This window comes from Ipomoea triloba, chromosome 3 (assembly GCF_003576645.1).
Source record: "Ipomoea triloba cultivar NCNSP0323 chromosome 3, ASM357664v1".
Lineage (NCBI taxonomy): Eukaryota > Viridiplantae > Streptophyta > Magnoliopsida > Solanales > Convolvulaceae > Ipomoea > Ipomoea triloba.
The window spans coordinates 2,933,637-2,948,633 of NC_044918.1; the positions used below are offsets into that span (position 1 = coordinate 2,933,637).

Sequence of the window (14,997 nt, forward strand, 5' to 3'; positions counted from 1 at the left end):
ATACAACTAACATATTTCTCAATGAAGATAATGCAACTGTCCAGTTTACCTAGATATATAGGTATGCTCTGGAAGGATGCATGCGGCAAATTATACCATGCACCATGCTCTACCTCATATTATAAATTCTGATCTAAAAATAACTTTCAAATTCTGTATCTATAGTTGACACATTATGTATCTGTAGTTTACAGGCTATGTACTTGTAGGTATCATATATATTATGTGTCAGCAATTATCAAGTTATTTGTTTACATGTACAGAAATTGTTAACTGTAGCCCGTAGGTACCGAACGTGTTAACTGAATGTATATAATATTTATATTAGGGTTTACAAAACAATATGAGCCCTGGTTCGTGGTATAACAACTGGATGCATGCATGTTAATTACATTCAGTATTTAAATAAATCTTCTTCTTCTTTTTTTTTTTTTTTTTGCTATGAATGAATAGAATAATTATTACTTTAATACTCACTAAATTAAAATTAGAATTAAAATTTTAGTGTTGTAATAGAAATTATTTTTGATATTGTAAATATGATTAAGACTGTACGCTACGATATTCAAGTGAGGCAAAATCATTTGACAAGGTTAGGGTGAAAAGCACGTGCATGGTAGTGACACAACACAATTATTATTGTGTGAATTATATTATTAATATAATGTATATTTATTACACAAATAATGTATTTTTAGTATATTAAAAGTGTACATTATATTCAAAGAAAAGTACATTATTTGAGTACTGAAAGTATATTATTTTATATAATGTATATTCAATACACAATATTGTACTTTTATTATATTAAAAATGTATTTTTTTATTATGGTCTACATCTTATAATGGCCAACACCAATCATTATACCATAAACCATGATCTACCTTATAAGATGGACGAATAATGTTCATTTTTACTATACTGAAAATTTAGTTTGCCGAAGATTTATTTTTTAATATACTACTTAAAAATAAAATTTTAATATATTAAAAAATAAACATTTATCAATGATGTGCATTACAATATAGATTATGATCCATATTATAATTTGCCTAGCTTTCTAAGTAATACTTAATAGTAATACTTGGGCTGAAGGCCTAAAAACTAATACATCTCCTATCACATAATTGGGCTTGCATAGTAATAATCCATGAAATAATGGAATTGCTAATATGTGGAGTTCTTTTAATTGCACGAAACTCCTTTACGTTTTGTTATTTACACTCTCACCCCAGTAGTTTTTCGTGGTAGCTAAAATTTTGCCTCCATTCTTGATTCTAAAGGTACCCTAGATTCCACTGTTCGGCTTGCCAATTTCCTTATCATTGTTTATCTTGATTCCGGTTTTATTCCCGATGTGATTCATTGTTTTCGGATTATTAAGAAGCATAGATTACGTATTCCGTTTGAAGGTTTTTATCGAGTTATTGATCATGTGATGAAAATGAATCCACCATTGATAGCTTGGGGTGTTTATAAGGAGATTTTGGAATCCGGGTATCCTCCTTGTCTGTATGTTTTAATATATTGATGCATAAACTATGCTCATTTGGTTTTTGATGACATTGGGAAATGGGGTCTAAAGCCTAGTGCTGTTAGCTTCAATACTTTGAATATTGCAGGTTGGGTGATTTAGATGCAGGGTTAGATTAAAGAGTGTAATGGAGGACAATGGGGTTGTTCCTGATGCTTATACTTACAGTGCTCTGATCAATGGGCTCTGCAAGAAGTGCTCAATGGGTGTTGCAGATGACCTGTTTGAAGAAATGTGTGAGAGAGGTTTAGTGCTCAATGGGTGTTGCAGATGACCTGTTTGAAGAAATGTGTGAGAGAGGTTTAGTGCTCAGAAAGGGTGTCAAACCTGATTTGATTACGTATGATACACTAGTCGTCGATGGGCTATATAAGAACGGGGACTTGATCGAGCACATAAACTTGTCACTCAAATGAATGAAAAGGGTTTAAGGCCTGATAAAATTACATACACTGCACTTATCCATGGGTATTGCAAGGAGGGAGATTTGGATGCTGCATTTGAGGTCAGAAAAAGGAATGGTTGAAAATGGAATAGTTCTTGATGGTGTGACATACACCTCCTTTATTACAGGTTTATGTCTGCAAGGGAGAGTATCCATTGCAGAGAGGATGCTAAGAGAAATGTCGGGTTCTGGTATAAAACCCGACGATGCAACATATACCATGGTCATTGATGCCATCTGCAAGAATGGCGATGTTAAGATGGGTTATACTTCAGATTTGCAGCTCCAGAAAATCCTCACGCCCTGCCCCACCCTGCCCCAGAGCGTGGTGAGTGGAACAGAAAACTGCAAGGTTTTAAAGTTAACTTCCCGTTTTATCGAGGATCTATTAGATGGTGTTAAAGGCAGCTGCATATATATAAAGTTGCTATTTTCAGTCCTCACAAGTAGTTTCGAGTTTGCTAGCTAAATCATTGAATTCGGGATGAGGATCAGTGTAACGATGCCATACCCAGGCCTGCATGGCTGCATCCTTGCATTGTAAGGAACTGGGTAATCTGGCAATGCATGTTCAAACTCCAAAACAGAAGCTACATTATGTGTGATATGAGACTTAGAATGATGATATGAGAAAGTTTTGCCTATATTATAGAAGAGCAACTTTCTCAATATCATTTCAGAATCTGCAGATAGGAAAAGAGGCTATTAGTTGATATACCTGCAGGCTGGCTGCAGCAAAGTTCAACAATCATTTTACCATGGACCATCTACCTTATAAGATGTATCATTGACATAAGGTTCATTATTAATATGGTGAATATTCAGTTTTAGTACATTGAATTTTTATTTTCTAAAGGTTTACTTTGTGTACTGAATGTTCATTTTTAGAATTTGAGGTATATTATGAAAAATGAACATTCAATATACTAAAATGAACATATTTATCCGTGGTTTATATGGCAACGTAGATCATGGTCCATAGTATAATTTGCAAAAGTTGATCAATGGCTATATCATGGACATGAGTCCACCTTATATTGTGGATCATGCTCCAAAAATTATGTCTACAGTTAATATATTACTCCGTATGTGTCTACAGTTAATAAATTATATGTCTGTAAATAAATCAAAGACACATAATATGTTAACTACATACCCATAATATGTTAAATGCATATTATATATGCTTGCAGTTGACAATAATATCTATAGTTAACATATTATGTGGTAGTTGTAGACACGTAATATGTTAACTGTAAACAAATGTTATTTTGTAGGGTACCGCAAGTACATAGCCTCATGGCCTTCAGGCTTCAGCTCATATAATCATTTTAATTTTTACTTACTCCGCAAATAATATTAATGGTGGTCCAAGTTGTAAAGCTGAAAATGGGTGGTACATGTCTACAAGATTGAATAATGGAACCATTCCAATCTTGAAAATGAAAGTCACTTTGGAGGTTGGCACGGGTTTTAAGATTACGAATAATTGCTAGCTTTCATAATTAAATCATTATCTTCTTTAATACTATAAAATTACATCATCATGTCTACTGCTTAGGAGAATATGTAATTATTACTTCTTAGGATTATATTTTTCTTTTTCTATAGGGTATCCTATCAAAACTTTCTCCACTGCACGCTATGAATTACGGAGTATTAATTATGTCTGAATTATAAACTCAAATTATGCAAATATTGATGCAGTGTATATTATCTAAGGAGTAATATTCAACGTTTCACAACACAGTTATTTTAAAAGCAAAAAATAAAAATAGCCAAATTAACCCTCAATTATATTCAATGCCTTATTCTCATTGCAAGTCACCTGCTTATGTGATTTTTTTATTTTTTTTTGAAGTTTTCATTTGATTTTCATTCAGTTAAAAAGGGAAAAAAATGTTAAAGTACTGACATTGATCATTAATTTGTTAAAAATAATATAAAAATGGTTTTTTTTTAAAAAAAAGTCATTTATTATGTTACTTGCAATTTAACCGGGAAACATATGCCATTTGGGTATAAGACTATAAGTATAAGATTTTAATTGTTCAAAGGTTTATTGCATTTTTTTTGAAGTTGATGACTTATTTGACAAATTTTTCAAAAAAAAAAAAAACCTAATCATTATTATTTTAGTTTTGTAAATTAGGGTAGCTAAGAGCAACAATAGTGGTTGGACTTTTGGGATTTTTTTTTTAAAAAGATAATAATTTAACAAGTGGCAACAACTAGGTAAAAAAAAAACTTAAAAATTAAAAAACAAAAACAAAACTAGCAACCACCGACCAATTTTCCTCTTAAAAACTATGTGAAAACCTTTAATAGTAATAAGATATAGTTTTTCTTTCTCTCATTTCGTCTCTAAGTTTGGCACTCTAAAGAATGGAACAAAATCCTCCAAATTGCATTAATTACTGGTGGTAAGATGTTTCTCTCTCTAGAAAGATATTCTTCCATTTCTCTCTAGAGAGCTCCACCCAAAATGGGTCTTCGTCTTCTGTATTAATCCTTGGTTCATTCTGGGTTTTGGTATTACGTACTTGTGTTTTTCTCTACATTGATTTTAACTTCTGGCTTTGGTGTGGATGTTGGCTACTTGTTTTTGGATGCCGAGAGCCGGGTCAGGTATGCTCTACTCTTATCTGACCTTGTTAGTGTGAAGCCTATGGGCATCTATGCTTTGGTTTTTTTCCGTTGAATTTGTTTGTGGAAATCGTCTCTGCCTCTACGACGTATATCTTGTCAGTGGTTTCCGGCAGTTATCTTTCTCTTCTTAGAACCTTAGTAAGTATGGGAACGTATGGCCTCCCCTCTTCTCAAGGTTCTATTGACCTAAATATTGCTGCCAAAGATGTGGGTCTTATTTTATCACAAGAAATTCAGTTTGGAAGTCTAGTACCTGCTTTATCTAGAACTCATGAGTCAAGAGATTCTCTGTCTGATAATGGAGAAAATGGAGAAAGTGAGGGGAATGAGGTGGTTGATAAGAGAAATATGAAAGTGACCAAGAATCTTTTCTCCAACCAGAATAATAGTAGGTCTTCCTTCTCTATCCGAGAGCCTGAAGGAGATGATTGTTTATTGGAAATGTTAGAGTCGGATAGTGATATTATTGATCTGGGGGAGGATGAAGTCTTCAACATTGAAGAGGAAAAATTCTTTTGCTTGTTAGGAAGGTTTGCAGGAAGGTTTCCAGGAGCTTTTGCTATCTATCAACTTATTAATTACTGGAAAGTTAATTGTAAGTTGGAGAAAGTAGCGAATGGTCATGTTATCTTCTGGTTTAAGAATGAAGCAGATAGAGATAAAGTAGCAGGAGAAGGCCCCTACTTTGTTTATGGTAAAAGATTATTTCTTGATTTCCTTCCGGATGGTTTTGTGCTTAAAAATGAGGATTTTTGTGTGTTACCAATATGGATTCGTCTGCCTGGATTACCTAAAAAGTGTTGGCATGTCAAAGCTTTAAGTAAAATTGCAACCAGAATTGGTAAACCTATTTTTATGGACAGACACACGAAAGAAATGAAGAAATCTGATTTTGCTAGAATCCTTGTTGATGTGGATTGCTCGTTCAAGCCTTGTGACTCCATCACTTTCAGAATGCCAGATGGATCTTTATGGACTCAAAAAGTCTTTTATGAATACCTACCTCTATTCTGTTCTAGATGTGGAGGGGAAAAACATGTTAATGCTAGCTGTCCTTTGAGTCGAGTGGAAAGAAATTTGCTTCACAGAGAGAAAGATAAAGCCTTGCATAGTCCGGTAAAAGACGCCCAAAATCTGGAAGATGATGTGATACCATATGAAATTCAAAATAGTTTGAATATTCCAAGTGGAACTGATGCTCTAGAGATGAGACCTGAAAAGTCTGACTCAATCCCTCTTACCTTTGAAAAAGGAGAGACATCACATGCTAATCTTAAGGGTGTTTTTGGGGATAAGGAAAGCTTGTCTAATGAAGGTGAACATTGTTTAGTGGGAAATAGTGGTGAGGACCACGTGAATCAGCAAGGCCTTTGTGATAAAGACTCTAACATTTGCAATGAGGTGGCTGATCCTTTTGGAGTGCTTTGTGACTCGGACCATCTTAATTTGCCCCCAGATGGTCCAAATTATAAATCCTCAAAATATTCGAAAGATTTAGCCACTGGTGGGAATGTGAAGCAAAAGAGAAAGAAGAAAGAAAAGGACCAGCTTAATTCTCTTAAGGATTTCTTTGCTGACCTGGAAGATACTCCCGTGCCACCAAGGGACAATTTGGTGGCTGGCGGCGGTGGTAGGCGAGTACCCACCTCGGTTGACCAATGATTATTGGATGCTGGAATGTGAGGGGTATGAATGCCCCTCACAAAGCAGGGGGAGTGGCTGACTTCATCAAGCTTAATAAATTTGCTGTTTGTGCTCTGTTAGAAACAAAATTAAATCTTGACAGAGCTAGAAGATTTATGAACAATAGATTGAATGGTTGGAGTTTCTCTACTAATTTTCTTGAAACAAGAGGAGGTAGGATTTTTGTTGTTTGGGACAGTAATCTGGTTGACTGCATTATTTTGGACACAACCCCGCAATGCATCCATTGTTCCATTACCTGTAAAGTCTCTCAAAAGAGAATTCTTTGTACCTTTGTTTATGGTTTTTTCAATGTGCCGACTAGAAGACCTCTATGGAGCAAATTGGAGGATTATGGTACTCAAGCTATGGAGCCATGGTTGATTACAGGCGACTTTAACACTGTGCTTTCTTCTTTGGAAAGGAGGGGTAGTGTGGAGCCTTCTAGATATGATATTGGGGACTTTGAGTACTGCTGCATGAACTTGGGTCTTAGGGATGCTTTTTCAACTGGAAATCACTTCACGTGGAGTAATGGGTCTAAAGAAGCTAAACTGGACAGATGCCTGATCAATGAATATTGGTTACTAAACAATCTAGCTTGTCATGCAGAATTTAAGAACATGGTTAGCACGTCGGATCATTCCCAGATCATCATTAAAGTTTTTGGTCAACATAAGTCTGGCAACAGGCCGTTCAAATTCATGAATATGTGGCTCAAGCATCCTAATTTCAAGAAAGTGGTTGAAGATACTTGGTCTAATCCGGTGGAAGGTACTAAGCAGTTCATCCTTGCTTCCTATCTTAAAGCTTTAAAGGCACCGCTGAAATCTCTGAATAAAATGGAGTATGGATATATCTCTGAGAGGGTTAAGAGAGCAAATGAGGAGTTCACAATAGCTCATGAATCTTTGGATGTGATCTCTGCTACTGAGTTTGAGCGTGAGCAGGTGAGAATATTAAGGGAAAAAGCTCTATTCCTTATGGAAGCTGAAAGAATGTATTTCTCCCAAAAGCTGAATACAAAACACCTCTTGGAGTCGGATAGGAGTTCTCGTTATTTTCATAACCTAGTGAATAAAAGAAATTCAGCAAAGGTTATACCATCTATTTTGGATAATAATGGAGTGCCTACTACTTCTTTGGAGCAAGTAGGGGAGTTATTGGTGAAATACTACTCTAATATGATTGGTAAGGCTAAGGAACGAGTTCAAACCGTGGACTCGTATTTCAGCCAAGGTCCCTGTGTTTCTTCACAACAAGCAGATGATCTTTTAAAACCTATCTCTCAGGAGGAAATTATACAAGCTCTTTTTTCAATGGGAGATGAAAAAGCTCCGGGACCGGATGGATTCAATGCAGCTTTCTTCAAAGCTAATTGGGATATTACTGGTTCAATTGTATCAGGGGCAGTGAAGGAATTCTTCTCATCAGGGATGCTACTTAAAGAATGGAATAGCACGTGTCTGGCTCTCATTCCGAAGAAAACACATGATCTGAGAGTGGAGGATTTTCGGCCAATTGCTTGTTGTACGGTGTTCTACAAGATCATCACAAAAATCATTGCGACTAGGATGAGTTGTATTCTCCCGAAAATCGTAAGCTTGTCACAAGGTGCCTTTGTTGTAGGAAGAAGCATTTCTGACAACATCATGCTTGCTCAAGAAATCATCCGTGGGTATTCTCGAAAAAGAATTTCCCCAAGATGCACCATTATGGTCGATATATGTAAAGCCTACGACACAGTTGATTGGGGTTTTCTGAAAGAAGTTTTGATAGGACTAGGATTTCCGGGAAAATTTGTAGAGTGGATCATGGAATGTGTTCGGACTCCCTCTTTTTCGCTGTCAATTAATGGTGCTTTACATGGTTACTTCCAGGGTAAGAGGGGTCTGAGACAAGGAGACCCAATGTCTCCTATGCTTTTTACCCTCTGTATGGAATATCTGGCTAGGATGCTTATGGTTAAGACAGCGGATGTAAATTTCTCTTTCCACCCGAGGTGTAAAGGTACAAAATTAAGTCATTTGGCTTTTGCAGATGACTTAATGCTGTTCTGCAGGGGAGATGCCAAGTCTGTTAACATTATTATGAAGGCTCTTAATGAATTTGAGAAGACCGCTGGGTTAGCTATTAGCCCTAATAAATCAAAGATGTTTTGTGCAGGTGTTGTGGAGGATCTAAGTTTCTCTCGCATTCCAGTTGTATCTTTACCTGTAAAATATCTGGGAATTCCTCTGGATTCACAAAAACTTAAAGTGGATAAGTTTGCTCCACTTATTGATTCAATTAATAATTTCTTATCTGCTTGGAAAGGATCCTCCATGTCTTATGCAGGGAGACTGGAGCTGATTAGATCAGTGATTCAAGGTGTGGTGGCCTACTGGATACAGAATTTCCATATTCCAACAACAGTGATTGACCATATCAACTCACTGTGTAGGAATTTCCTTTGGAATGGTAAAAAAGCGTATGTAGCTTGGGATAAAATCTGCTTGCCTAAGGAGGAAGGGGGTCTTGGAATTAGAAGCTTACAAATGTGGAATGCAGCATTCTTGACTAAAGTTATCTGGGACATCCACAAAAACAAAAACTCTATGTGGATAAAATGGATTCATAACTTTTATTTGCAGGATAAAGATTTTTGGAGTTGGACACCAACAAGAAACGATTCAGCCCTTATGAGAAGTCTTACTCGTATTAGGGACTTGTTGGTCCGGAAGTGTGGCGGACAGTCAGAATGTATTCTATCTTTATCTAAATGCGTAGGCCCAGGTGGTTTGTCTTCGTCTGAGGTGTTTGAGATCATCCGACCTAGAGCTCATAAAAGCTTTGTATTCAAAACTATTTGGAGATGCTTTATTCCACCGAAATTTGCCTTTACTTCTTGGCTTTGTCGCTTTATTCCACCGAAATTTGCCTTTACTTCTTGGCTTTGTCTTAGGAATCGTCTTCCAACTAAAGACAACCCTTGGCTTTGTCTTAGGAATCGTCTTCCAACTAAAGACAACCTCAAATTCTTGGATATTGAGGATAAATGCACCTTATGTGGGAAGGAACCGGAGGATATTGAGGATAAATGCACCTTATGTGGGAAGGAACCGGAGAATGTTAACCACCTCTTCTTCTCTTGTGATTTCTCAAAACAGGTTTGGGAAGAGATTAGAGCAAGACTTGGGATCACTAGAAAGACATGCTCAATCAAAGGGGCTATCAAGTGGGCATATAGAGATGCACGTGGATCTCGAATGCATTCAAAAATTGGTCTATTGGCTATTTTATGCTCTGTTTATTATATTTGGCAAGCCAGGAATGCAATGATTTTTGAGGGAAGCCAAGCTGTGGTGACAAAAACCATATCCATTATTCTTCTTCAGGTGTTCAAGATTTTTCATAATCTTGCTCCATGATCCTGAGATCACTCTTGAATGTTTCTGTTAGCAGAAGGGATCTTGGGGTGATATTTTTCTGCCAGTATTGTATTGTATCTCTTGTTTGTGGTCTTTGTGTTTTGAAAATTCCTATTTGGATGGGAGCAGATTTGTATTTTAGGCTCCTTTGCCTAAGTAGTTGCTTTTCAGATTTACTCAAGGGTTGTATTCAGATTACAACCATCATTGTTTTTTACTAGGGTATGCCCTAGTGTAGTTTGTACATTCTTGTTTCCTTTTTGGAATATATTTTCTCATTTACCCAAAAAAAAAAAAAAATCCTCCAATAAAATTGCTTTAATATTTGATACCTTCATGGAGTACATTGTAAAAATATTATTACATATAAAGATAAATGAGATAAAAGATAAAGTCAACTATTTAAATACAACTTATTATTATTAAATTACATTTAAAAATCCATTAATTCCTTATCAGCTTGGAGTTTGGAAGTAGAAAAGCAGTAAAGAACAAAGGCGTTGTGTTTGAAAAATGTGTACTTTTTGGAAGTTTTGCATTGGATCCACCACAATAAAGAAACTTCAGTGTGTTTCCCATTCATATTTTTTCTTCTTTTTCTTAATTGATGTGGGGCTGCTTGCCAATTGGCTGCTGCTGCTTGTCAATATTATGGATTATAGGAGTAATTTTATTAGTGATTTTTTTAGGTGGTAAAAATTTATGGTTGATTTTTTGCTCATGAAAAGCATAATTTTTTCTCTTGTAAATATGAATTTTTTATGGACTCTAAAATATAAATTTTTATGCGCAAAACGCACGTTCTGTGCATTCATGCGCCCAGCCTAGTGCATGCGCTGAGCGCGTGAAAAGCCCTTTTTGTTTTTTCTTTGTTAGACGTTGCGGACTTCTTTTTTTTTTTCTCACTTTTTCATCTCTCCTCTTTCCTATTTGGCTTAGAAAAACCAACAAAAAATTTCAACAAATGAGATCACTTTGAAATTTTTCTAATTCAATTTTTTTTAATTAAGTTTTGAACCTCAAGAACCTGTCATCCAAACTCATGAGGACATAGATTGAGTCTCCTTAGAATTGAGTTGAGCCTCACACCAAACTATCTGTGGGGGAGTTCGAACCCCCACCCAGTCGCCTAGCTATTCATCTACTAGGCTACTACCTAGGGGCAATTCACCATTTTTCTCATTGTGGCAAAAATGTGGAATCGCTCACCCCATGCGCCTCCACACCCAACCTGATAGGATTGTAGATGAATAAAATCAATAAATCATAGTGATTCAATTAATCAACAGAAGCTAAACTTTCCTTTACTGTGTATAAGGAATCGCTTATCCAAGCACCTCCGATCCATACCCTAATTTTTTTCCTTGTGTATATGACTTTTGTAGTTTTGTCATCTTCCTTGAAAGTGAGATTACGGATTGTAGATATAAGCATGCATTAAACTGTATTGTTCCATTTGTAATACGGAACTGAGTTTTTGAATTTGAAACTTGAAGAAATTAAATTTAGGTTGTTGACAGATGTTTCTTGTATTCACATCAAGGCAACGTACGGCATGTATAATTGCGTTTTGTCTATACTGTTTGTCGTGTCGTGTCAAGTGGCAAGAATTAAAACAGTGAAGAATAGGTCAGATTGATGATAGCTAGCAAGTATCTACTTAATTAAACAATAATTTTGACATGTTTTTATTATCTCTTTGAGCATACATAGTATTTCCCATGTTAATTTCATGAACAATTCAAGATTGGTTTAGTAATAAAACTTGAAAGAATTGATGGGTTAACTTAAGCCAAGTAACCTTAATTTCTTTTTTTTGAAGATGTAACCTTAATTTCTATCCATTGATGGTTGAAGAACATTCTTGCCTTAGGAACAAAAGTTTTGATCACCGGTGGTAATTTTAATGAAAAAATCATACTTCTAGTCCCGTAATTTTTTTTTATTGTGATGCAATTTAATTCATTATTGTTAAATTTTTAAAATTTAGTCGCTGAATTATTCTAAATGTTATTAATTTGGTCCTTCGGTTACCTTTTCATTAAATTTTCGTTTAATTTAATTAAGATTTTGTTTAGGTTTGTTAGAATTTCACATGCAACGCCCAGTTTTTCTTCATATGCCAACAAGTATGTCATTATAATCAATTTCCTGCTAATGTCATTTTAGTTTCACCACACGAGAGTAAAGTTCAGATGAAATTAGTGAAGTAATCGATACTATTATACTAATTAGATATATGTAATAGAGTCAGTAGTGCGAAATAAAAAGAAGAAGAAAATTAAGAGTTACTGTGATTAAAAAAAAAAAGAATTCAAGAAAAAACTATAAAATGAACGAATGTTTAACAATATAATAAGGTAATAGAGAAATTATATTGACAATATTTCAAACAATTGAGGGATTGAATTTTTAAAAATTGAAAATGAGTGACCAAATTGTATAACAAGGAATATTTAAGGGACAAACAGTATGATTTTCTCAACCCTATTTCTGCTTTCCCAATCATTGTTGGTAGAAAATTGTAAATACCCCCGACAACTTTAGTTGACTAAAATTTTCTTCAATTCGCATTAGTAGTCAATGTAACACCAATCACTTTTAAACGGTAGTCAATAATAACAATAAGAATTCTTGCAGAAGTGATTGCAAAGTTAATTAAAAAGACTATTTCCCACTAAAAATTTCAAGATTTTGATTACTTTAGAGTTTTGAGTACTAAAAGATTTTGAATACAAATTTTTTAACAGTAAAACATGCCATATCATAACAATTATTTTACTGTTTTTCTTAATTGGTAAAGTAGCTAGATCTATGAGTACAAGATTGATAAGTTCCAGATCCCACAAGAGGTCCATGGATAGCTACATTTAGTATCTGCTACAGCTAACAATTTACTATACGTCAACGTCGTGTATGTAAATGGTGTGGATGATCTTAGAAGTCATATGTATCTTTGTCTATAGTGGTCTGGCGCCAACCTAGACCCAATTCACTAAACAATCATTTTGCTTTTTGCACTTTGTTCTTGTTAAAAGAAGCTCGTTTCTTTGTGCGCAATATATTCCTTTCCAAACAGACATTTACTTTATTTGTCATGGATCGGAGTGTGTGTCCATATACATATATGCATACATGTGTTCAAAATTTCAAATGTCTAGCGTCTAACAAAATATGAGTTTGTTCAAGTTTAACTCAAGTCAGAAATATGCATTCAAAATTTTAAAAGGACTGAACAAGTATGTGCACAGCTAGTATGGTTTTGATTTGTAGACTATTACTTAGAAGTCGAGAGTGTACATGCACTGAGCAAATCCTATTTTGTAAATATATTAACTAGCAAAGAACTACAAAAAGGTAAACGAATCTAGATTGTCTACGATCACCAACAAGGCAAATATGTCACTCACACCGAGATTCAAACTTATAACCTTATTGTTAGTTTTACAGTCACAAGGTAACTAGACAGTGAGCCAGCACTACCGTAGAACAATGGAAATAAAGGAATAAAAATGATGAACACAATGAGATAGAGTAATTGCTCTCTCATTAAAATTGAACCATTTACAATGCGACCCCAAGGGGTATTTATACAAGAATATTGAACCTCTAGAATGAAAGCAAAAAGATCTTAACAAATTTGACCTTAGGAAGGTTCCATAAACAGCTAAAACCGTCATAATTGCTACCTAATATGGAATAGGAAAGTATCCCGTCAAATCCGGAAGAGATCTTCAGGAATCTCACCTTGCGGCTTCTAGGTGCCGTACCCGGTCTGGCACGGCGACCAGACTGCCTACATCAGGTAGGCGGGTGGGCAACCGAACTCGGTCCATCCACTGGTAAGGCAGTCAGTCGGCGGGCTCCAGATACCGAGAGCCTTCCAGGTTGAGTGTCCCTTTAAGAGTCATCACTTATGATTATAATTAAGATAACAACTTAATCAATTTAATTAGGATTGTCCCATTCTCTCTTTTTTTCCTTTCTTTCTTTCTTTTATATATTTTGGTCGGACCAAAATTTTGTCATCCCATGTAGAGTGTGTGAGTTAGAGATAAGGATTGAAGCACACTACATACTATACAAAGTAAGATAGCATATTTATGTGATGTGAATGCATGTTAATTATAGTAGGCAATAGTCAACAGTGTAAAAGGTAGACGGATAGCAACAAGTCGAGGTTGGGGGTGGGTGAAAGCATGCATGCAAATAATGTGAATATATGTTATTTTACAGCTAAGAAGTTTCTCATAGTCCACCTAGTGATGAATGAATAGTCATTTCATGATACCTTTTTTCAAGCTAAGGTTTTGTTGGCACATATAATAAACAAAAAATTAAAGTTTAAAGTTATGGCAACTGGTTTGAAGTGAGCTACAATCAACCCAAACACTTGCAAGGAAAGACAAGACACACACCACGAGGTTTATATATAAGCCAAATTTCTACTACATATTGCCTTCCACCCAAGGGCCGCCTTGTATCTTTTTCACTTTGGATTTTCATTTTTTTTGCTACATGTAATAATTATTAACTTAATCACCTTTTTAAATTCCAAGTTGCCTTGTTGAGAATAATATAATATGTAAATAACAAATGTGGTACTGTTTAACTAGTAATACACTCCACTTATGTTTAATACTTGCAGACTACACATGCATGCATGATAAAAGATTACATGCAATGGGTTCGATCGAGAGGGTGTTTATAAGAATCAAATCCGTGATTTTTTTGTACAAGAATTATACTTCACCCATTCAATCACCCCTATTGAGATAGGAATAGAATTTTTGTTTATAGAGATGTTTAGTCTTTCTAATTGATTAAACATTTTGTTGAGAGGAGACCTGTGAAGGGCTAAGTTCAACATCATGCCTCTAAAAAATGTGGCGATCTATAAGAAAATAAAGTTGCGCCTTAGCTGTAAGTGGGGAATTGTAGGTTAAGAATGCCAGGCGGATGGAGAATTGTTGGGCGGAGGTCGGTCAAAGACCAAATCCAGTAATCGGTGGTTAGGGGATTGTGTGGCCGTCTATAAGGAAATAACGGGTCAAGTCCAACAATGGGTGGCTAGGAAATTGCTTTCTCAATCTATTGAAGCACAAAGAGGATCTCATGACCTCCCATATGAGATAGTCATGTCATCTGAGCACAAGATGCTTGGTCAAAAAATTGTAATTGATATATTACGTAAATTCGAATATTTATCTTATGCTATGGATTTGACATTTTGCTTTTATTAAGCTTTGTGCCTTAGCTTGTTGTGTTGTTTTCA

At 35.3% G+C, this 14,997-nt stretch overlaps 1 protein-coding gene across 1 annotated transcript; it reads left to right on the forward strand.

The window, feature by feature from the left end:
* Positions 1-1,310: 1,310 nt before the first annotated feature.
* LOC116014046 (pentatricopeptide repeat-containing protein At5g41170, mitochondrial-like) lies at positions 1,311-2,935 on the forward strand. Its single transcript, XM_031254033.1, has 2 exons — positions 1,311-1,498; positions 1,624-2,935. Exon 2 carries the CDS (start codon positions 2,000-2,002, stop codon positions 2,447-2,449), a length of 450 nt encoding a protein of 149 aa, XP_031109893.1. The 5' UTR covers positions 1,311-1,498; positions 1,624-1,999; the 3' UTR covers positions 2,450-2,935.
* The last annotated feature ends 12,062 nt before the right edge of the window (positions 2,936-14,997 follow it).